Source organism: Carettochelys insculpta, chromosome 2 (assembly GCF_033958435.1).
Source record: "Carettochelys insculpta isolate YL-2023 chromosome 2, ASM3395843v1, whole genome shotgun sequence".
Taxonomy (NCBI): domain Eukaryota; kingdom Metazoa; phylum Chordata; order Testudines; family Carettochelyidae; genus Carettochelys; species Carettochelys insculpta.
The window spans coordinates 207,606,578-207,631,324 of NC_134138.1; the positions used below are offsets into that span (position 1 = coordinate 207,606,578).

At 44.3% G+C, this 24,747-nt stretch overlaps 2 protein-coding genes across 10 annotated transcripts in view; one reads left to right on the forward strand and one right to left on the reverse strand.

Moving 5' to 3' along the window:
• Nucleotides 1–5,327: 5,327 nt before the first annotated feature.
• Nucleotides 5,328–14,726, reverse strand: RPL15 (ribosomal protein L15). Its single transcript, XM_074984458.1, has 3 exons — nucleotides 14,515–14,726; nucleotides 12,645–12,781; nucleotides 5,328–5,683 (listed from the first exon to the last, which is right to left on the reverse strand). The coding sequence occupies exons 1-3, from the start codon at nucleotides 14,684–14,686 to the stop codon at nucleotides 5,378–5,380; spliced, it is 615 nt and encodes a 204-aa protein (XP_074840559.1). The 5' UTR covers nucleotides 14,687–14,726; the 3' UTR covers nucleotides 5,328–5,377.
• A 1,060-nt stretch (nucleotides 14,727–15,786) lies between these two features.
• NKIRAS1 (NFKB inhibitor interacting Ras like 1) overlaps nucleotides 15,787–24,747 on the forward strand; it is a 40,808-nt gene continuing 31,847 nt past the window's right edge. For 7 of the 9 annotated variants that reach the window (XR_012644024.1, XR_012644023.1, XM_074984466.1 and 4 more), the window contains exons 1-4: nucleotides 15,787–15,808; nucleotides 17,092–17,218; nucleotides 20,574–20,815; nucleotides 23,294–23,386. Coding sequence is in view for 7 of the 9 variants with exons in the window: in XM_074984466.1 (XP_074840567.1) it covers nucleotides 17,125–17,218; nucleotides 20,574–20,815; nucleotides 23,294–23,386 (429 nt within the window). In the remaining 2 variants the exon portion in view is untranslated. Of the gene's footprint in view, nucleotides 15,809–16,069; nucleotides 16,456–17,091; nucleotides 17,219–20,573; nucleotides 20,816–23,293; nucleotides 23,387–24,747 lie in introns of those variants that run through there. The other 2 variants (XM_074984465.1, XM_074984463.1) reach the window with 2 other exon arrangements.

The following is a 24,747-nucleotide window of genomic DNA, read 5'->3' on the forward strand; positions in this document are numbered from 1 at the left end:
GGGGGGGGGGGCGGGCGGGCGGGCAGGTTGGGGAGAGAGCCAATTGCGCTTTGCCCCTTACAAAATCTTGTGTGGCCTCTGAGAGGGCACCCCCGCCTTATAGCATATAGTTCTGAGCCAATACTAAGGTAGTTCTGCTTTGTTCCTTCTCGCTGAAATATAAAGTACATAGTCAAGTCTGCTTTGGTCGTCATTGGTTAGACTTCATTGTGCTTACCTCTCAGATAAATGGTGCATGCGCCATATGGGGCTGTCTTTACTTACATTGTACCATAACACTTGCTACCTAGGACACCCGTCTCATTCGTTGTACAGTGCAATAAAGAAATAAGGTCTGCAGGATTTGAAAGCCCATGTTCTCCAGAACATAAGGCAGAACCAGGGACTGTTCCTGGCTCTGCCACAGACCTCCTGGGTGATGCTGAACAATGCTATCACAATGTACAAGACGACTGAATTCAATATGCACAAGCAGCTTTGCTCAAGAATTTCCCTAACTTGTTTTTATCTGCACCCATACAGGAAGATTGATGCTCCAGAAGAGGTCAATCTTCCAGGGTTTGATTTAGCACAGCTAGTAGGGACATGCTAAATTGAATGTTGCACTCATGAGGAGGAACGGAAGTTGACAAGAAAGCTTTTCCCATCAACTTCCTGCTGTGATGATGGTCTAGAAAGTCAACCTAAGGAACACTGATTCCAGCTATGCTATTCTCATAGCTGGAGCTGCATATCTTAGGTTGATTTTTTCGCCTAGTATAGGTATGGCTTGTATGAAGTTAGGCAGATACAACTGAATCCGATTCAGAAACATCTGGCTTAGGAAGAGGAGAGCAACCTACAAAACTCTGGATTCCTTTAGACAGCTATAAATTTTCAAAACTTACACCATGTCTACGTTACCCAAAAGATCAACCTGCTCAGGGTCCATCTTCCAGCGTTCAATTTCACATGTCTGGAGGAGACGTGCAAAATCTGCTTATCAGGGGTCATCAGTCAACCTCTGTAATGAGTTAGGGGAGGTCAACAGAAGCTCTCCCATTGACTTTCCTTAGTGAGGACAGTCAGTAAGTCAATTGCAGATGTCAATTCTAGCTATGCAATTGCTGTAACTAGAATTGCATATGTGCAATCAACTTTACCTGCCTAATGTAAAGCCTATGTCTGAAAGAATAAGCTTAAGCGGCTCCTAAGCTCACTCTCAGCACCTGGTAGGGTCCAGATACATGTTGTTTCGATCTGAAAAGGCTTCAAAGAACAAAGCATTTCAATTTCATAGCCTGATGTTTTTGATTTTATAACAGACAATATTTGCTAGACGACTGAGAAATATTTCTCCCAATTTAGTGAAAGGGCAGATGAGACTATCAGAAGTCACACTGAAGTCAACAGCTTTGTGATTCATCAGATGGATGAGCTGGACTATTTGCATGCTTGTTGCCCTTCTCACTGGGTGGCAGCAATTACATAGGCAAGTGACTATTACACTGTACACTAAAGGAGAGAGATGACAGAACAAGTTAAAATATTACCCTGCTCCTGAAGTCAGTTGCCTCATCTTGCACAAATGCCTACACTGAAACTGACAATTACACTTCCATGGGCCTGCTGAACTGCACAAAGTTGATTGTGCCCACTCTGTGTCTAGAATCCCAATTTAATAGTAGTTTAATGTTTGTTTCCAGCTCCTTTCCCACTAAGAGCACAACAAATCTGACCCTATTAATTGTAAAGCCATACTCCTTACATTCTACATAGCTATATTAAGCAAAGGCTCTCTCTCAGTGATTAGAAAATAACAAACTCACTGAGTAGCATGGCCTGCACTTTTCAGCCTAACCAGCATTGTCAAGTAATGATAAATACATTTAACTGCAGGGAAGCCAACAGCCTCATCTAACTCAGCCAGAGAACCAGCTAAATTAGATCATTTAATCAATTTAGCACTTACATTTGCCATCCTTAGAGAGGAATGACTTAAGTCTGACCCATAGTTAAAATTTAGTTGCATGTCAAGCACTAAACTTCAACTTTATACTAAGTGAATGGTTAATACATGAGACTTACAATGCAGCTGATACTACTTATGATAATAAAAGATTACAGTTTACTTTTGATGACACCTGGCAACAGCTAAGAGATTTTTGCTACAAAGTACTGTTGTTCTGGAATTCAATTACTATATCCATTCTTTCTGATCTAAAGTATCAGTTTGTTCTTTACATTTAAAACAAAAAAATCTGTTCAGACTTTCTTAAGAAGATTTGGAGTTTCTTCACACACCTGTCCCAGTTTCTTTTCAAAAGGTATTCTTGCAATTCCTTAACAGTATGTTAATAATGATTACCAGAAAAAACAAACATGTTCGTTTCCTCTACTCTGTATGCATTGGTAGTATACAGATTTATCTTCTCTCCATTTCCAATTCAAGATGATGACTAGCTCTAAGAGAGCTCAGAGAGGTAGCCACGGGAGTCTGTAGTCTGAAAAACAATGGAGACTCCCATGGCACCTTAAAGACTAGAAGATTTATTTAAACAAGCTTTCGTGGGTAAGAACAACTTCGTCAGATGAATGGAGTGATCTTAGGTTTAACCTCATTAGGCTAACAGAGTAAGAAACATTGCTGATGTGAGAAGACTGGTTTCTAGGCAATTAAGACTTCCTGAAGGCTAGAGGTGAACAGGTAGTATCTTGAAATATGACTTCATTTTGCTGGAAGATTACACCTGCACATACCATTCACACCTCTCTAACACAAATCCCTTTCTTATCTCTCACAGCACGGAAATTCGGCTAATCTGGAAAAATTGTCTTTTTAGCCACAGAAACTGATATATTTTTGTCAAATACCTTACTCTTGCAAGCACTTTACAAAGGATGAGAATTGCTTTATCCACAGGAAATCCAAGAGCAGAGATGAGAAGTGAGTTGTCCAAGATCACTCCCCAGAGTAGTTAGTGGTAGAGGCAGGACTACATTCCAAGACTTAAAGTCCACTGGTCTATCCACTAGGAAATGCTGCCTACCCTATGCTGACTGCAGATATGGGTTGCAAGGTTTCAAAATGCCTGTGGAGCAAGAGTTTGTTTTGATGGACCTTAATATCCTAGAAGATAGTGAGCTACTTTCTATAAGCCCCTTACTAGATTCAGGCACCTTTCCCATTCAGTTGCTCTTAAGGCCACTGAAGGGAGGCAGCTGCACAGCCTCCTCAGTAGCCAATAACCCCCTCAGTGTCAAGGGGAGCCATTAGCCACCTTGCATGTGGGCACTTCAGTTTTGGGTAACAGAAAGCTGTAGTTGCGTCTTGCTTTCCAAAAACAAACCTGGTTTCCAAATACCTATTCCTCTCCCCCCAGAGCAAAGTGAAGGAAACAGAATTCATAGCTTTGCTTTCTTTAGCACAAAAAGGGAGTACAGACTCTAGACTGGTGGTAAAGAACAGTCTTCTGAAATTCCTTCTTGCTCCAAGTCAAATAAAAGAAGATTTCCATTCCAAAAGACACTGATTAGAAATCTGTTTGCTTTCCTCAACACTCAAGTAAAATAACGCTGGTCAAATAAGTTGTCAGAGAAGTATCCTCCTTTGGGAGCTCCCTCTTCAGATTAAAACCTTTTGAGATTCGCTATAATAAAACAGTGTTTCCCCCGTGAACACGTTTTACAGCCCAGCTGCGTGACACCTTTCAGTGAGAATGCATTATTGAGCTACCCTCAGTGTTATAAACGAATTACATTCTAAGAAAGCAGATTGTGTTTCTTGGCCTTGTGTGTTAGGTTGCATTGTTCCAAAACAGGTGAATCAATACATCTGTTTCATGTAGATTAGGTATGTCAAAGTAAAGAAACCAGAAAACCTATAAAAGAGCAATTGGACACAGCAAAAGCGTTCCAGTCTGAAAAAGCTGACTGGACACTGAACAACTGTAGTAAATGCTCACCAAGGCTAGTACCGTTCAACATAAAAACCACTGAAAAATATTTTATGAAGTAACTTCATACCAGATTTTAAATCTAGGTATAGATTTAAGCACCTTATTTGCCAAGATCACAACTCTTCCCGCCAGCTGATGTTATTCATTGGGACTATGTTTACACTAGCGGAAAACTTCAATATGACCGTGCTAATGGCTAAATCGGAGAATATTAACTAGGCACTGAAATGAAATTCAGTACCTCATTAGCATGCTGCTGGCTGTGGCACTTCAAATGTGCCACATTTCGCTCACCTGTGGTTCATCTACACAGGGGGTCCTTTTTGAAAGGACCCTGCACATGTCAAAATCCCCTTATTTCTATCAGCTGATAGGTTACTAGTTTTAATCAAGGAATATCAGCTGATAGGAATAAGGGGATTTCGACATTTGCAGTAGCCGAGCCACATGCATTTGAAAGCAGCACTTTTGAAGTGCTGCAGCCAGCAGCATGCTAATGAGGCACTGAAAATCCATTTCAGCGCCTCATTAGTATTCTCCAATTTGGCCATTAGCATGGCCATTTTGAAGTTCTCCCCTAGTGTAGACATGGCCCGGGTGTCAGGAATGCATCTGATGGCCTTGTGGTATGGATCAAATGTAAGAACCCTGGCTTGAAAATTTATAATAGTTTTAACTAATATTCCTTGATTAAAACTAATAACCCTTTGTCCTGCTCAGACATCACTACCAAGCAAGTTTTGTGTTAAGTATCTTTCAGTGTCCCATTTGATAAGACAAAATTGGTATTTGGTTCACTTTATAGTACACGCATCACAGCTGGCTGCCTTTTCTCAGAATAAGAGTACTGGGCAGACATCACCCTTTTTGAGCATAATACCGGTTGAACCTCTCTAATTCAGCACCCTCAGGACCTGACCAGTGCCGAATGAGAGAATCTGCTGGACCACAGGAGGTCAATATTATCTAGCAGCATTAGCAACACCTCCCACTACTTATTGGGCTCTTAGAAAACATGTAGGGCCAAATTACAGCTAAATAACAGCACAGAACACTGGTAGCCAGGACTGGTGGCTATAAACAAACTTTATGGGACCATGGAAAACTTGGTCGTGCCCAAGACAAATGGTCATCTAGCTAATTAAAATCATGCCAGATAAGAGTGAACCTCTTTAGTCCAGCACAATCTGTAATAAATTAGAGAAGCTTGCATTTCTGTTCCTGCTTTATATGCTGTGATTAGCGTTCTGCCATCCAGGGATGTCATTCTTGCACCCATTCTAGTTAATTTTTTTTTTTTTTGCTAATCCTTAAAATAAGGCAATACAGCTCTGACCTAGAGAAAACCTGACTTCCCATTTTAACTAATTAAATACAGACAGGCAGTAATAAATTCAAGATCTCTCACAAGATTTATTAGATTGTGACATTTACAAGAATTAGCGGTAACGGTGGAGCTGCAGGGTGTTGCGTCTTCTCCATGCGGCGCGGCGGGAGCCACCAATGGTGTGATGGAATTTGTGGCCCTTGCCAAGGCCACGACTCTTCCTGCCAGCTGATGTCAGCCCACGCATCTCTCTGTGTTTGTGAACTGGCCTGGTGATCCACTGGGTGTCAGGGTTGCGTCTGATGGCCTTGTGGAACGGATCAATCAGGATTACCTCAAAGAACTTGTATGTGGAATCTTCACCCACCCAGTAGGAATTCAAGACTCTCAGAGCTCCACAGTGGCGACCAGCACGCTCCTAGAGGACAGGGTAAAAACAAGAGCTCAGACAAGGGTGGAAGGAAAGGAATTCTTTAAGACTTAGCACAGGGCTCTAACTAGAAGCACAAAATTAAGAAAGGGACAAATGAATCTGGCGGCACTTAACATGTTCTCTTCCCCTAAAACCCTAAAGAGGATGGACTACAACAAGGAATGACAATTATCAAAAAAATTCAAGAATGGAGAGCAGTTTGGAAGGATTCTCGGGGTATAAGAAAGAGATTGCTACACAGACATGGATCCACAATGATGGCGAAGTCCAAAGCAGGACTGAAAAAAGATAAAGGATACATTAAAGATTAGGAAGAGTTCAAGGAATGAAACAGTAATTAGGAGGAAGTGGGAGCAAAGGTGTGGCTCAGGGAAACATTATGCAACAGGCCCCAAAACAAAAGCGTCAAACAGCACATGGTTCAGAAACTTGTCCAGTCACACATCCTTCCCAAATACTGCACTGCCAAGACTTCCTCATCAGTGGGCTGCTTCTACCTGGTAGTCAGGCTGCACTATTAGCTCCACCCTAGTATCTGGTCTTCTCTTCTCTGCAATAATCTGTTGGTGGTTCTTGGACTGGGAGGAGAAGCTGCCTCGAGTGCAAACCGGCATGACAGTGCCCCACAAGCTGGGTGGCTTTTTAAGGTAGTCAGGAAGTGGTGAAGGAGCTTGCACTCCCTCCGAGCCTCTCTCCTGTGGGACTGGCAAGAGCCGTCTAGAATCCCTGCTCGCTCCCAGAATTTTCCTGCATCTCCATTGGGAGGGGGTTTGTGCTCCACTGCCTTAAGAAATTTAGGGAAAGGTTATGACACACTAAGTATCATCAGGTTACTGGATGCTTATTAGGCTGTGGAGCAGTCTCCCAAAGGAACTGATGAAAGCCTCATTAACCAGGATGCCATGTACTAGAGAAAACACATACTTCACTACAAGGAACAATCCCATAGTGGCTGAAAGGGAGACTGGAAGACATAAGCCTTCCATGTCTCAAACTTCTGGGGACATCTGCTACCCATTTCTTCCAGCACAAAATCCTCTCACCATTAACCGAAAGCCAAGAATGCTGCAGCTGTTTATACAGAAACAAGTGACAGAAGACACCTACTAGGTCATCTAATCCTGTCCCTTTCTTCTGCCAGTTTAGGACTGTTCTCTTTGTATTTTTGTTTGTGTTGTTCGATTTTAACTGTGGAAACCAGAAGACTGTCATCACTACCCCTGGGGAAATTATTCCACAGGCCAACAGATCTCCTCCAGATCCCATTCCATTTCCAATTCTGCAGCAATACCTGAGGGGACAGTGGCTACGGTCACACAGCAAAATTATTTCGAGATAACAGCTCTTATGTTGAAATAACTTTGTGAGCATCTACACTATGCACACACTATTTCAAAATAAATTCAAAACAGCAGGTGTTATTTTAATTTTGTACACCTTATTGCAGGAGGAATAGCACGAATAAAGCTATTTTGAAATAAGCCATAATGGCATCCAATGTCACTATTTCCAAATAGGCACTGTGTCCAGACATGCTATTTTGAATGCAATTTTGTGCGTAGGTGTGTTATTTCAAAATAAGCTATTTTGGAATAGCTATTCCAGTATGATTTATTTGAGAATAACAATGATGTGCAGATGTAGCCAGTATAACCATTATATATGAAATAAAATAAAAAGCAAGGACTTGAAGCCACGTTTCAATAAAAAAAGAGCAATAAAGGGCATTACAATAGCTCTTTCTTGCGGATGAGTTAATGCAATATTTGTCTTCTTTGCACTCCACCCCAAATTAAAACCCTGCAATGCAGGCATTCTTGCCTCTAGACAAGGCTTAATAAGGACTGAAATAGATTAGCAGTAAAAGTTGCCTAAGCAAGAAATCATAAAATTAAGTAAACTGGTGTCTAAAGAGTTAAAAACCTGGCTACTCCATTCAAGTGATCAGAACTACACTCACCCCTCACTATGGCTGTGTCTACACGTGCACGCTACTTCGAAGTAGTGGTGCCAACTTCGAAATAGCGCCCGTCACGGCTACACTTGTTGGGCGCTATTTCGAAGTTGAAATCGATGTTAGGTGGCGAGACGTCGAAGTCGCTAACTCCATGAGGGGATGGGAATAGCGCCCTACTTCGACGTTCAACGTTGAAGTAGGGACCGTGTAGATGATCCGCGTCCCGCAACGTCGAAATAGCAGGGTCCGCCATGGCGGCCATCAGCTGAGGGGTTGAGAGACGCTCTCTCTCCAGCCCCTGCAGGGCTCTATGGTCATCGTGTGCAGCAGCCCTTAGCCCAGGGCTTCTGGCTGCTGCTGCTGCAACTGGGGATCCATGCAGCATGCACAGGGTCTGCAACCAGTTATCAGCTCTGTGGATCTTGTGTTGTTTAGTGCAAGTGTGTCTGGGAGGGGCCCTTTAAGGGAGCAGCTTGCTGTTGAGTCTGCCCTGTGACCCTGTCTGCAGCTGTTCCTGGCACCCTTATTTCGATGTGTGCTACTTTGGCGTGTAGACGTTCCCTCGCAGCGCCTATTTCGATGTGGTGCTGCCCAACATCGAAGTTGAACGTCGACGTTGCCAGCCCTGGAGGACGTGTAGACGTTATTCATCGAAATAGACTATTTCGATGTCGCTACATCGAAATAAGCTATTTCGATGTAGAGTGCACGTGTAGACGTAGCCTATATGAGCACAACTGGTTCCTAACTTTTTACTTGTAGACAAAAACTCGTAAGAGGGACAATAAATTCCTACTAAAAGATATGTAAAAGTCTCAGATTGGTTCCAAGTGCTCAGAGTGGCAGCAAGTGGCGCTGCTTTTGAAAGGTAAGTGAACCTGGGGTTGTGGGGAGTTAAAGGCTGGGGGCAGTTTGGGGACATGAGTGGGGAATTGGGTCTGCGGGGGAAGGGTGTGGGGTTCAGGCTGTTGCAGGTTGGGTCTGCAGGGCCCACGGGGAGTGGGTGGGTTAAGGCTGCAGCAGTTTAGATGCATGGGGCTAGCGGGGGGAGTTTAAGTTTCAGCAGTTCGGGTGCGCCGCGGGGGCGGGGGGTGTTCAGTTTGGGTGTGCACAGGGCTGGTGGGGGATTTAAGTTTTGGCAGTTCAGGTTCACAGGGACTGGTGGGGGGGATTAAGTTTCTGCGGTTTGGCGTCTGTGGGGTTGGCAGGCGGTCAGGCTGTGGCAGGTTGGACCTGCAGGGAGGGGGTAAGTCTCGTATTAGTGGGGAGAGGTCACTCGTCCACTGAACAAAAGGTGTCCCTTGTTGAAGTGAGTACTCGTAAATGAAGTACTTGTTTAACGACAGATGAGTGTACTCTGAGTAACACAAGACAGAAAAATCTGAAGACCCTTCAATTAAAACACAAAAAACAAAAACAAAAACACCACCCAGATTTCAATTAATGTTTCAAAAAAGACAATATTTCTCTACAAAAAGTAACACTCTATAAGAAAGTAGAATATTCCTGTTGTGTGTGTTGGCTATCCCTGAAAATTATTTTTGTATATCAGAAGACAATTTTATATAGACTTTAGCTTAAAAAGAACAAATAACTTTTCTGAGACTTGTTTTTTATTGGCATTGCCAATTCCCTCCTCACCTCCGCCCATGCTCAAGAGAACCACTGAGGGGAGTCTTCCTTCAAGGAATTAGCTATGCTGCCTCTTTATTGCACTGTAACTTTTTCACTCAGGGGTGTTTTTAAAAAAAACCACCACACCCGCACCCCTCTCCACTCCCCAGCTCAGCATGTTACAGCACTGTAAAACACCAGCATAAACACACTCCCAGCACTGTTACCATCTCCACCAGTGGAGTAGCTTTACATACAGAGCTGATAGAGATTTCTCCTAGTGTTGGTGCCATGACCACGCTGAACTCAGAAGCGCACAGACATAACCCAAGGCCAGGTCTACACTGTGTGTGTGTGTGCGTGCGCGTGTGTAATTATTTAAGATATGCAACTCCAGCTACAAAAATAGCCTAGCTGGAGTTGTGTATTTTAAATCGATCTTTGCCTCAGTCTGCACACCAGAAACTTGATGGGAGAAACTCTCTCATCAACCTCTTTCATTCCTCATGACTACAAGGGGTATCAGGGTCAACAGCAGTACCCTGATTGCTTGATTTAGTGCAGCCCCCCTATGAGTGCATTAAATCACACCCCTGTGCGTTGATCTTCCATTAAGTACAGACAAGCCCCAAACAAACTACAAGGCAGGTGTCAGACTTACAACGCTCCCCATTCTCACAACGTTGCCTTTGTTTCTAGATCTTTGCTGGTATGAATTTCCTATAGAAAGGCAGTTCAGTCCCCTTGACGTTAACATAAAATACTGTATAGTTAAGGCTCTGATTCTGAAAAAAGGCCACACAGATGGAATTCAAGGTCTCTCAGTGTGACAGCTGGGCTGGCCCCTGAACATCACATTTCAAGAGCATATAACAAGCACATAAAAAGGTGCTTCCATTGCTTAAGCTGGCTATCCCCTTATAAAAACAGGTGTCGTTTTCTTTGCTAGAACTGATATTCAACATCTTCATCTCTTGTATCAGAAAACTTATTTGCATGTAAGCATTTTACCCTTTTAAACTGTTTTCAAATATATGTGGTGTCAAATGAATCTACTGAGCATTCTCCTCACAACTGTCTAGCGCTGAAAAGGGATTAATCATGGAAAAGCCTGTCTTTAAAAAGCAAATTAAAGGATGTAAGGGCCTATCAGGCAGCTTGCTTGCAACAAAACATTTCTTTCCGCATTGTTGGATAGCTGCTTATTTTTCTAACTTGCAGGATAGACTTCTATATATTTAACACACAGTATTAACATCTCTTCATGACACATCTTTAATATTCTTTTTACAATAGATTTTTCACTCAGCTCTCGGCAATCTTTCAGCCAAGCTCTTTGATTAGCAGTTTCTGATATCACTAGTTTCAATAGTTCAGCAGCCAATCATCAAATCCGGAGCTAACTTATCCCACAATAGCTTTACGAGCTGTCAAGGCATCAAACTTTTCTGTCTCTGTTGGGGCACTTGTTTAATAACAGTCATCCACACCAAGACAGATAGTCCTGACAGTGACCCCCCAACTGATTCATCAGTATTTTTCAGATGAACGTTAAAGATATTTCATTGTGTGGACTTTAAATACGAATATTATAAGAAACATCATGCAAAACCACTTGATTACCAATCCAGTAACAGTGGGACATTTTCAAGCTGCGGGCCATAGCACATGATGTGATCAGACGGTGTTAATTCTTACACCGTACAAACCACAGCAATAAATCAGATCATGCACTGTTAAAAGAATGTAACAAAGTATGACAATGGTAGGAAACACTGAGCAAAAGAATTATGTTTTGGGTGGATCTTGATGGATGTTCCCATCTTCCCCATTCTATTATCCATAAGCCTGTCCTTTTCCTGTATTCTAGAATTCTCTTCTTGCCAGGTACCACTGTACCCACGGTGTAGCAAGATGAAACTGACTTGGGATCATGTCACTGCCATAAAGATTTTACTTCTTGTGCTAGAGCTACACTAGCCACAGAAGACTGAATGGTTAGGTTTGACCGTCCGAGGCACTCTTTGGTGCATGTGTGAAACAGCTTGTTCCAGGATCAATGTTGAACTTGGAACTCCTTGCAAGCTGCAAGGATTAAGCAATGTTGGTGGGAGGAGCGTGCGCCCATCAACATTCTGCAGTGAGGACCAGGATTAATGTTGATGGCTGCAAAATCAATTTTAGGTACACAATGCTCATACTTGAATTGAGTAGCAGCCGTCAATGCTCCCTCTAAGTGTAGATGTAGCCTTGGGACAACTCAGTTGGAATTCTTCAGCAGGAAATCAATTAAGATTGCAGGATACAATCTTCCCCTGCCTTACAAGGGTAATTCGTTCCTGAAAAACTCCTCCTAGGGCAAATTCTTGTAAGTTGAAAATGTAATTACCATTATTTCAATGGGAAAAAACTTTATCCATTCCTGAGCCCCAAAATTTACATCCACTTACGCTTACCTAGCAGAGGGCACAGCTGCGCAGAGCAGGTGGCGGCAGCCCCCTAGACGCCCGGGAATCGAGCAGCAGGGGCGGGACCAGGATGGACTGTGCACCCAGCAGCCACGTCTCCCAGGAGTGCCTGGGAGCGGCCACCAGCTGCTGCAGTGCCCAGGCGGACACCAGACCAGTCCCAGGTAAAGGCTGGGCTGGGCCGGGGGCTCCAGGAAACCACCACCAGGCAGCGAGCAGTGCCCGAAGCACAGCTGTGCAGGGTGAACAGAGGAAGCCCCCTCACCGCCCGAGGAGTGAGCGGCAGGGGCAGGGCCCGAATGAGCTGACCTTCTCCAGCTTCATGGTGTCTGCGTCCTGCTGAGGCACTTGTAAGCTCGAGTAAATGCCTCGTAAGGCGAAGTAGTGGTCCTTAATCAAGCTGCTCATAAACTTGAATTCTTGTAGCCCAAATGGGCATATCTCGGGGTATGACTGTAAATACACATGCCATACTACACACATCAAGTTTAAACACGAGGGTTTGTTTGGACTGTCTAGGTTACACAGACCAAAAGCATGCATGAAATCATGCACCTGAACATATCTGAAGTTTCTTGAGGTCAAACCCCCTTATCTTATGAAGGCTAACTGTTCCTGCGTAGGACAGTTCCATTGACACATTAGGTGCATATATACATTAATGGCAAACTATTGCCTAATATGCAGTCTCAATTACTTGCTCAGGTTAACTTCTCCGCACACTAGTTTCCCCATCTGTAACATAAGAAATGGATAAAGAATCCTACCCAAGCGCTCTGGTACCATTTATTAGGCGCGAGCTTTTATGTTACAGAGAAACTCGCTCTTATTTGGCCAGAATATTCAGGACCAGGGCAGCTCAATCATCCAAAGTTGCAACTGAGTGTCACAAAGGAAAAGCACTTACCTCTGCTACAGATTGCAGGCTTCGGGCAAATTTCAGCTGGTTAACACCATGATTTACAGGCTTACCATAGGTAGCGCCTTTCGGGACTGGGCGTTTACGACCACCACGACGTACACGAACACGGTAAATGACATAACCTGCAAAGACACCAGTTGTTAAAAAAAACAGATTTGGAACTATAGACCACTGACAACCTTTCAGTCACAAATTAATTTAATTATTTCTGACAAAGTGGGTTTTTACCAAGAAAGCTCATGATCTTATCAATTTGTTAGTCTCTAAGGTGCCACAGGACTGGATGTTGTTAATTAAGGTACTGTGCTTCCCCACTAAGACCCATACTTCTATGCTACTGCAAGTGCTGCTTTTTGTATAATAATCTTCACCCATTGCTCACCAAGTAGTACAGTACATTAAAAGATTATTTGCACTAGAAATTTTTGGCAAAGACAACTCCACTGGCATAGAGTATTCTGGTTTTGGAACTGAAATAATCAGCGTAAAGTACTTTTAAACAGTTATAATTGCATGGTACAAAAACCAAAACCAAACCACACACCTAATGTCAATCCTCCAAATCCACCTAATCAATCCAGTTGTATCAGTAAAACAATAGATCAGACCTATGGGCACTCCTGCATTTACTAGTCAACTATAAACAAATAAAAAGTCTACTGTTGGTTCGAACATGCCAAGCTAACCACCCCAGAAGAATCATCTCAAAGCATGTCTTCACTGCAGCTGTCCCAGGCTCTGACCTTGGTGTATATACCCGCACAAACTGCCTCCCATCCTGTCAAAACACACTTTACCCAAGTTTAGCGTTTTTAACCCCAGCTAAGTGGGATGGTTGGGAGTATGCCCTGGAGCACAGGTTCCATTTTTACTGAGGCAGATAACCTGTCCACTTCACAGAGGATGTAGACCATATACCACTCACGTGCTGACAGGCCTCCAGTGCTTTCCCATAATTCTCTCTATGTGCCCTGAAGGGCAGGCAGGATCTCCCATAACTCACTGGGAAAGAATCAGGGCTAATTGCAGCACATAACAACAAGGTATGAACATGGTGAAACACACAGAAATGCAACACCAGTGAAAATACAATAATTTGACAGAGGCTGGGCAATATGTGAACTAATACTGAACACCCAAGGTTAACTTAGCAGTGAAGATATACCATAAGAATGAGAGAACTTCAATCTCCATACACAGTTAGGCAGTGGAAAGTTTCTCTGCCCCAGGTGCCAATTAGGAGTCAACTTAGGTTCTGCTTTCTGTCAGTGCTCACAACTCATATGCTAACTTAGTAAGATACTAAACTAATTATAACAAAAAATGTAAACTCTCTGTGAAGAGAATTTTGAAATACGCAGTATTCTCACCATTACACAGATTAATATTCAATTATGGAAGGATCAATCAAAAAAACATTAACATAGCATTACTAAAATTACTACTCTCCCCCCCCTTTATTTCTATCAAAACAAAAAGCAGTCAAGTAGCACTTTAAAGACTAGCAAAATGGTTTGTTAGGTGAGCTTTCGTGGGACAGACCCACTTCTTCAGACCATATCCAGACCAGCACAGACTCAATATTTAAGACACAGAAAACCAAAAACAGTAAGCAAGGAGGACAAATCAGAAAAAGATAATCTGATTTGTCCTCCTTGCTTACTGTTTTTGGTTCTCTGTCGTAAATATTGAGTCCGTGCTGGTCTGGATATGGTCTGAAGAAGTGGGTCTGTCCCACAAAAGCTCACCTAACAAACTATTTTGCTAGTCTTTAAAGTGCTACTTGCCTGCTTTTTGTTTTGATAGTGTATAGACTAGCACGGCTTACTCTCTGTTACCCTTTATTTCTAGTTACCTTGTTTAGCCTTATATCCCAGTCTCCGGGCTTTGTCTGGCCTGGTTGGTCGGGGAGCACGATGTAGGGCAGACAACTGGCGATACTGCCAACAGCGGACACGCAAGAGAAAACGCATCACATCTGACTGCTTTTTCCTCCATAGCTCTTGGATGTATTTGTAGGCACCCATATTTGTTTACCTGCTGAATTAGAGATCAGTGTAAGCTTGGAGCAACATTCTACCTCCCCCTCCAAAAACCGAAAAACTACACAAAAGGAATAGAAAATATGCTGCCCCTGTGAACACACCTAAAAGGCTCCCCATATATTTCTCAAGCTTAATGATACTATAAAAGTAATACCTCTAGGAATCTGGACAGCTGTAACTGAAATGACACAGAGATTATCATCCTGCAGACTCCTTTTTTGTTACTGTATCTCTTTGTATAGCAACTGTTCAGGGCAGAGACTGTTTTTTGGCTTAGTGAAAGTACTCAGCACAATTTGGCTAATACTACAAACTAAAGAGTATCTGAGCAAAATTTTAATTATTACACTATAAAACTTCACGCGTCAGGGAAGTGACGGCAGAACTCAATTTTCTCATGCGTTGAAAATTTTATTAGGCTTCCGCAACACACTGCCCAGAGGCTTGGCCACTCTGGACCCTATGTGGCTCTCTTCGGACACGTGTCAGTCAGAAGCGGTCACTTCCTTCCCTTACTAAGGGTCGCCCCCCGGTAGCCACTTACAGACCTAGGCATCTGCTGCTCACAGGCCCCACCACCCCCGTCCGCGCCCTGCGGCTAATCGCCCGATGGGGCGCTCCCCTCAGCACGACACTGCCTGCGCCCCAAGCACCCCCACACCGTAGGGAGGCCCGCCCCGTGTCAGCACCACCCAGGGGCCCGAGCCGACCACTGGCACCCTACGCCAGTCCCTGCCACGGAGCCTGGGAAACACAGGCCTAGCCCACGCACGGAGCGGAGAAAGAAAGCCGGATAGGCAGCTCTACGCTCCGATGGAATCGGATGAAACCATCGGCCCGGTACAGACCATAACCTAACCTGATGGCTCCCGAAGCCGGAAAGGAAGAGGCCTCACTCCCACATACCTTTGCGGCTTACATCACTTCCGGCGATGGCGCTACAGTCTGCTGGGAAACGCAGTTCTGAAGGGCCAACGGCTCTGATTGGGCTATTACTCCTCCGCCTCGCCCCCTCCCTCCGTAGCCTATAAACAGAGAGGGGGCGGGGATGCGATCTCAAACCGGGCTGCGGGGTGGGAAGAGGAGCTTCACATCCTGCCCGAGGTGGGCGGAGCATCTTTCTGCGCGGGTGGGGTTCTGCGGTGCCGGGGTTCTTCCCCCGTGCCCCCGCTTCCTGCCTGGGGCGCCCCCGTTGCTAGGCGCGTTGCTGTAGAGAAGGGCTGGCCTGGTACCAAGCTCGTAGCGCTACTGGCCCTGGAGAACGCTTCCCTCCCGCCAGCCCCGCCTCTCCGCAGGCTGAGGGCGCCGGTGCCTGCTCTCCGCCACGCCAGCCCCATCTCCTGTCCCGGGGTCGCTGCCCAGGGAGGCAGTGTTTTCGGGTGGTGTGGTGGCATAGCCCCCTCCAGCCGCGCCCAAATCGCACATCAGCTCCCCTCGCAGCCTGAGGCTGCCCTGTACGCCGCTGCTGTCACCCTGCTGGTTTCTGAGATGGGGGTTGGGGGCAGGCACCTTTGCCAGCTTTTCTCTGACAACGTGAGCGCGGGACACGTGCTCGGTTTGCGTTTCAGACCCAGCTGCTCAGGAGTGATCTGATGTAAAGATATACAGAAAGCCCACAGTGTAGTGGTGGGAACTGGCAGCACTGTGCAGGCAGTGTGCTGGGCGCTACACGCGAACACAAAAGTGGGCAGAGCCCCTTCCCAGATTGATTGAAGAAGCTGTAAGGCCTTGATCCTGCAAGTATATAAACGGTGTGTGAATGGCCTCATGGAAGTGAAGGAATTTTTTTTTCTCTGTACGCTTCCCTTTCACCGCACTGAGATGTGGCAAAATGGAGTGTCCTCCTCCCACTCCACACACATGCCCTACCACTTGGTGGAACAAGTGTGTGGCGGTGGCCGCAGTGGCTGTAGCCCAGCACAGCTGGTATGGCTCCAGTTGTAGTCCAGAGCGGCTAGCGCCAGCCGTGTTACCCAGCGTGTCTCCAGCTGCAGAGCTCGGTGTGGCTGGTGAGGCCTAGCAGCTCCAGAGCTGCAGCAGCATCTCTGCTGAGTCACCCACAGCTGGGGGGCATGTGAGCCTGGCTCTGGGGGAAGGTGCTGGCTCTGCAGGGTGGGGCTGTGGTGATCCTAACATTTCTGTTTGACACCATTCGTGTAAATGTTGACAGTCTGGAGGCCTAAAAGGTGGTTGTGGAAGGAAATTGTGTTGTCCTGGAAATAGAACCTGCAGATGACTGATTCAGAGAGAACTTTGCTTCAACATCAACTCCATCTTTTGTTGAACTGTGAAGCACTAAATATTTCAGCAACTTTGCTTTACTCTGTCCTCAGAGTTCTTTCTGTTAATATCATTCCTAAGTATAATAGATCCCTGTACTTGAACAGGATTTGTTTGCAGATGTTGACATCCTGACAGGAATGGGAAAGGGTTACAAAGTGGTCCTTTGTGGAATGGCATCCGTGGGAAAAACAGCAATATTGGAGCAGCTTCTCTATGGAAAACATACTGTTGGTGAGATACATTTTCTTTTTTAAAGCTGTTCCAACAAGTTTTAGGTGTACCAATTTGGGCTTAATTTCTTACTTCGGCTGAGGTGAATTGGTGTTCTAGAACTTCTCTGAATCCTGTTTCAAGATTTCTATATTTTGTCTTAACAAAAACTCACGAAACAACAATAAAATTGGCCCTGTGGGTATATGTGGGGAGTGTGAGGGTTTTGATTTGTTTGTCCTTTCTGCTGCTTAGCGTACAAGTTTAAAAGGAAAAAAAAGATAAATAGAGTGCAAGGGCAAAGTGTGTTCTTTTTGCTTATTTTTTTGACACTCGACATTCTGTGGATAATACCTGACGTTGGAATTTCAAAAGTGTCCAAGGAACACAATGGGAGCACAGATCCCATTAAAAGATAATGGCACTGCTCCTGAGTCACCTGGACATTTCTGAAAACTCCACTTTAATGTCAACTGTTTTGCATGTTTGATATTTCTTTATGTATTATCTAGGTTTACTGTGCAATAATCACTGTCAAATATTTATTAGTAAATGGCATCTTTGATCCCTACTCTTTGCGTTTCTAAATTGCAAAACTACTGACAGTAAACTTGAGTAGCATTTACGGTGTGCCTAGTCTTCTACAGATGAAATTTTCCAACACAGTTCTTGGATGATGTTGATTATCAGTGTAAACAAGGACTTTTCCTCCCCATCCTGGTTCTACTAAGATTGGATAGATAGTCTAGCTATATAATGCTATAAATGCCATACCTTTCACCCGCAATAATCTTTAGCACTGTTTTGTAATAGCTGTTATAACAAGGTCTCTGAAAAATGGCTGTATGGACATTATATTAGCCAACAACTGCAAATACGCTTGCCATCATGGTTTCAGCCATATGATTGTCAGGTGGTTCCATCCTCCTTCTCTAGCTGATCTGTGCAAGTCTAAGTTTACTAATCATCTTCAAAAGTGGATTATTCCCACTACATCAGTGGTTCCGAAACTTTTCAGCATCACGTCCCCCTTTTAATTTTTGAGAAACCCTCACGCCCCCCCCCACCTCTTCTTTACCATCATTCAACCCCACTTTTAACAAAAAATTCAATTAGTAATTTAAACACAAAAACTTGATACAAAAATGTTATTTAAAATTAAAAATAAGCACAAATAGTTTTTCTTGGGCCCTTGTGGGTGCCTGGTGCAACCCCAGTTGCCCAGCTGCCTGAGCCCTGTGCCAGCCAAGAGAGCTGCCCCCGCCAGCCACTCATCCGCCCGCCTCAGACCTCCACTGCCAGAGCCGCCTGCCCAAGCCCTGCACCGCTGGGGCCAGCTGCCCTCCTGAGCTGCCCAGGCCAGTTGCCCACCTGCTGGCCCAAGCTGCACATTGCTGGGGCCAGCTGCCCACCCAAGCCCCACACTGCTGGGGCCAGCTGCCTGCCTGCCTGAGCCGTGTGATGCCGGGGCCAGCCACCCAATCCCCGTGAGTCCTGCAAGCCAGCCGGCCACCTGAGCCCCACGAGCCACCTGTCCGATCTCCTCCCTTCCCACAAAACCAGACATCACCAGACCCCACTCTTACCCCATCCCCCTCACCTGAGCCAGGCACCCCCAGTCCCCCATCTAACCCCATTCTCCTCCCCGCCCACCCACATTCACTCACCTTTGCACATGGGTCTTTGCCAGCTGCCTGCTTTTTATAGTATCTGTGCCAGGTCATGCACGTAAAATGGCAGGGGCTGAGAGCTGGAAGCAAAGGGTGGTGGGAATGATGGCTGGGTTGCCTCGTGCCCCCCCCCAGGAATTTCTTCATGCCCCTCTAGGGGGGCACACCTCCCAGTTTGGGAAACCATGCACTACATCAATGGCCAGTAGGAGGCCAATGTGCCACCTAAGTCCTATCTTGATTGGTACATAAGCCTTGTGCTGCCCTTCTGCAGAGGGTTGAATTTCATCTCTTGAGACTAGTGCTATGTAAATTCTAATGCCTTAAAGTCCTCCATCACTGTCACTTATTCTCACCTCCACTTTAAGGACCTTTTCATTTTCACCGCTTTCTCATCAGGTAAGAATAGAGAGACATATCTGTTGCTGCTACCATTATGTTGGTTGGAAGGAACAATGTACTGGAGGCAGAGAGCAGGAAGAAATTAGTTTCCAGAAAGGACTCAGTTACCCACCTAGTTTTAAAAATGCCCCAGCACTCTCTTCTATTACCATTTTTCTGAATCTACAATCTTAGTTTACACTCATTCTCTTTTTGTTAACCTTTCCAATCTTTTCTGGTGCTGTTAGTGTGGTGCCTTCATGGCAGAATGGCTATATTTGGAGGCTAGATCAATTAGTCTGGTCAGAGTTTGGTATGAATCAAATGTGAGTTTGATTTATGAGACTAGGAAAAAAAGGAGGCGGGAATAGCAAGGAGAGTTTGTGCCACTTTTTTTCTAGAAACAAAGGTTGCATGCAGCAGGAGAAATAATCAGCACATGTGTGGGTGGAATACTTAAGCTTGTTTGTCAGAATGAAGGGTTTCAAATAGTGTTATTAAACATAATAAAATCATTATTTTCTAAAACAATGTGTCAATATTTGTCTATCTGAGAAACAAACAAAAATCTAATCTCCCTACAAGAACCAACAAGCGTATGTTTGTGGGTGTGCATTGGAGAAAGGAAATGACAAATTTTGGTAACAGAAGGCTTCTTTGAAAACTTGAAAGTATTACTGTAGCCGCTGATCTAGACTTGAATTTCTGAGATTTCTATTGTGTTCTTAAGTTATGTAGCTTCCCTGCACTTGAACATCATCATTGCTGCTTATAGCATCATAAAGCCTGAATCTCTGTGCTGAGGAGTTAGTACCTTACACAAATGGTCCCATAGACATCATCTTTTATACCCTCTATTCTACATGTGGAACAAGATCTCATTCAATGTGAGGAGGAGTGGCAGCCTCAGAGATATTGGGGTACTAAAGAAAACTGCAGTAGTAGTTTTCTCAGTGGTCCTTTTTCCTCTGTTATGCAGCCTAAGCAGCCAATTATAACTCCTCCACAGCAGCCCTTACATGTAGCACAAATGGTATAGTTTTGGTGAGCAAGATTTGGACCCTGAAGAAAGGGTCACTTAAGTTATATCGTCCTAAACTTATGCCCATAAAACACAATTACCTATACTCACAAATGCAGTATATGAATATATGTGAAATGGTCTCTTTACTGTAAATAGCTGGTCTTGCTGAGAATGCAGTAGACTCCAAATTCAAATCCTGGTCAAAACCACAGCATGAATAAATAGTTATAATAAATTCTGTAAAGTGATAATATAAATATTAACATTTTGGGCTTTTGGTGGGGCTTTTTAAAAACCACAGGTTTAGAAGAGGGAGCAACAGTGGAAGATGTGTATTTGGCTTCGGTCGAAACAGATCGTGGGGTAAAGGAACAATTACGTCTCTATGACACTACAGGCCTTGAAGAAGGCGTAGAGTTTCCAAAGCATTACTTCTCTGTTGCTGATGGCTTTGTTCTCGTCTATGCTGTGAACAGCCTTGAATCCTTCCAGAGAGCAGAAGTGCTCAAAAAAGAGATTGACGCATTCAGAGACAAAAAAGAGGTGAAAGCTTAATGCCTTAATTTCTTGGCCATGTCTGAAATAACTCAGTAATGGAAAGTTAAATTGCAAAGCAGTAGAAAGGAAAGCAAATTTTCCCTGCAGTCACAGGCAATCTAATGAATTAAGTTTTCCAGTACAGAAGAATTTCATTAATCTACACACTGTATAATTGGCACAAAAGATAACTGTCTTGCCCTTCTTCTCAGCAGAAATGTAATGTACTATTTTAGATGGGTGGTAGTACAGTTAGTGTACTGATTTGGTGGTATACTTGAAAACTAAAATACAATGGATAAAACAATATGACCCATCATCCTCATCTGGCTTTATTCATGTACATGCTCCTGAACAAAATTTAGTAGTTGACAGTGGTGCTCCTAGTTTTTTATTATTTTTATTATATTATATTTTATATAATGATTATTAGAGGCAATTAGCAAGGAGGCTGTACTGAATTTCAGCATGGCTGGTAAATCATTTCCATTCTGAAGAATGACTGCTGTATTTTCCTTTAGAAAACAGCTAGCTAGTAGTATCAGCGAATACATTGTTGCAGCTGTGCTAGCTAAATATCACCTGTGCAGTACTTTTGTGCTTACCGTCTTCTTAGAATAGGCATACATCCTTTAATGGTTTCACCTGCTCGATGCCTTTAGCAATTAAGCCAGCAAAATAAAGCTCATTCAGACTACTAAAAAGAAAAAGCAGCGCGGGAAGACAGGTACCGTGGGCAGAATGTCATACCACTTCTTGCAAAACACGAGATGCACAGTAAACCCTTGAGAACCACAATTTCAATTTGCGCTTAATTCGTATGAACACAAGTTAAGTGCAAATCGAAACCGCCCCCCCACCTCCAACCCTCAGCTCCCCCAGCTGGGAGAAATTGCAGCGCAAGCAGCTGTGTGCCCCACTCCCGGTTGGGAGAGACCAGGGCCATGTAGCTGCCCCACTTCCCACAGCTGCCCGCTCCCCCAGCCAGGGGAATTCTGGGGATCTCCCCAACTCCCCTCCACCCATTCATGTGAAATTCGATTTACGCAGAGGTTGCCCAGGACACAACCTCCGTGTAAATCGAGGGATTACTGTACTTATTTAGTGCCTTGGGGATAGGGGGAAGGGAAGGAATGATGTGACATCAGTGGAATTTGTAGTCACTGATGAGACAGATTAGCCTTTGACCATAGGTGGGTTGAGTATCTTATTTTCTGAATTAGATGGGCTTCACGGAGCAGCAAACCCTTATGTTCTTGAGGCTTAGTCTTTTCTAAGTCAACTTTCCCTTTTCTGGACTGACACAGAGCTACTTATCTGTGGGTCTCAAAACCTTTAGTTAAGTACTTAAAGACAGACGAACCTTGGGGATGAAACTGGAGGCACATGCTAATTCCAGAATCTGTTCACCAGGAAGAGCTGGTGCAAAAGTTAAGACTAATACATTTTTTCCAAAGGACTTTATCCTAAACATTCTCCTGAGTGCAGACCTGAGTACATCAGGCTATTAGTACTATTTAGCCTTGTGTATTTCAAGACGATTTTATTGTTTGTTTTAATCCATGCCTTCCTTGTAATTTAAAAAAAAAAAAAAAAAGGAGCTCAGCTGCTTCTCCCCCCCCGGCCCCGCATCCCATCAGTCCCCTGGCTGGGACAAGTACTACCATAGAAAAAACAAAACAAAAACTGTTTTAAATCATCTCACTTATTAGCAATACTGGTACAGATTTTCTTATCTGTTCCCTGGAGAAGTTTTGCTCTCTGTTATTTACAGCCCTGAACTCAAACATATTACTGTGTCCCTCAGAGACCTAATTCTAACCCTCTCCTATTGATTTGGGTGGTTTCTACACACTCTCTCCCCTCTTTCTGCCAGCAGTAGTTTTTCTAGTAGTCAATCCTAACTGTTCAAAAGGTTATTTATGGAGGAAAATGGACTCTTAAAACTACATTTAGGAACTAGGAAACAGCAGTGTGGGCCAGGTCTCTGCTGCCTTACATTGGTATCACTTGGGTGAAGTACATGTCAAACTGCCATTCACAGTCCCTAACATCCTACAGTCTGTCACTGGTGTGTTTGATAACACAAAGGGCAAAGCAAATGGAAACTCTGGCTGTAGAGCTTTGCATTTGGTGGTGTTTGACATGCTACTTCCATCTCCCTCAAACTGTTGATAGAGTTCATCACACATGTTGCTCCCATCACACAGAGTGACACACAGAGTTGAACCCCACGTTCTGCTACTTCAGAATGAAGAGTGTGTTTAGGGCAAGCCAGAAGTAACCTAGAGCAGTGTTTCCCAAAGTGCAGTACATGTAATTAGGAGACAAGAACAGGGACTGCTCTGGGAGAGGGGGTATGCTGATAAGGCCAAAGTCCTGAAAGGGGTACATGAATGTTTTAAGTTGGTGAAACAGAGATCTAGACTGTGAACAGCCTAAGGATTGCATGTACCACCATGACCTGTTCTCTCTTCCTTCTAGGTGACCGTTGTCGTCTTAGGAAACAAAACTGACCTCACGGAGCAAAGACAAGTGGAAACAGAAGTAGCACAGCAGTGGGCAAAGGCTGAGAAGGTGAGACTGTGGGAGGTGACAGTTACAGATCGGAAAACACTCATTGAACCTTTCACTTCATTAGCCAGCAAACTTTCCCAGTCCCAGAACAAGTCAGCCTTTCCTTTGCCTGGGAGAAAGAGCAAAGGCAATAACTGTGATAACTAAAACCCCCTCTTCCAGGGGAAGCTGTTTGCGTTCTCTGCTGCTCCAAGGGCCTGGTGTCTCTTCCCCCACACCCTCCTGCCATTTGCTTGGCACATTTTTTTTCCTGAGGCTATATTGAATTCAGCATTAAAACCAGCAGCAAAGTTGTGAATGTAGCTGTCTTTCAGTCAAATATTTTCTTGGAAAATCACAGGTGGTCTTAGGTACTCCACAAGGAGGCACTCTGTAAAAATGTTGTAATGGTCACTAGGGAGAAGTGTGTGAGTTATGAATGAGAACCTCTATTAAGGCCCACTTCAGAAAGGCATAGCAGTGATGACTATCTACATCCCTCCTTCTTCCCACCACCCACAGACACGCACGTTTCAGGGTGCAATTTGGACAAGTCTACAAGTATAAGATTATGATACAATTACTTTAGATGTAGTGTGCAGCTAGCCTGCCTCAGATTTTTCCCTTTTGCAATTGCATACACTCCTGGCTGCAGCAAAGGAAAAAGGCCTTACCCTTTCCCTAGTCATGGGGATGTGTGATGTAACTTTAGCTCCTTTGTGGTATGTAAAGAAGATTCAGGATAGTTGAGTAAGAATACTCTAGGATAGAGGGAGGAGAACATCGCCTACCTGGCAGGAGTATGCAAGCATGCATGTTCCTGCTGCATGTGGCAATGGTGACCTCTCCTGAGTGATCCTAAGATAGATCAGGCCTGACTAGCAACTAGTAATTAAAGGCCGGAACCTGGCGTGGCTACCTTGTAGTTTCCGTAAGCCTCATTCAGTATGGAAAGTGATCTTTCCTGTTGCATGGTGTACAAAACAAAAGCTTGAGGATTTAAAAAAGATCTAACCATTGAGGAAGGAAAAACAGCAATATGTAATTTTGTTCCGTTTTTATATTGCTGCTGTGAACTGAAGCAAAATCTGTTGCCTGATTATGGCTAGGTATAGTACAACTTCAGTGTCCATTTTGCTACAGGTTCCACCTCCCAAAACTGGCATCCTTTGGTCTGGCAATATCTGTGGTCCAGCAGGACTATAGATGTTACAGAACAAGAGAGCCCTTTGCTCCTTGGCATGTTCCACCCCAGAACTACACTGGCAGCCTAGCTGGAGCTGGGACTCCGGGGCCAAGTGTGGCAGGCCAGCCAGGGCTGGAAGATGGTGGGCCCCTGTCTAGCAGCCCAGTCATGCCAGGGATCAGGGCTAGCACAGGCC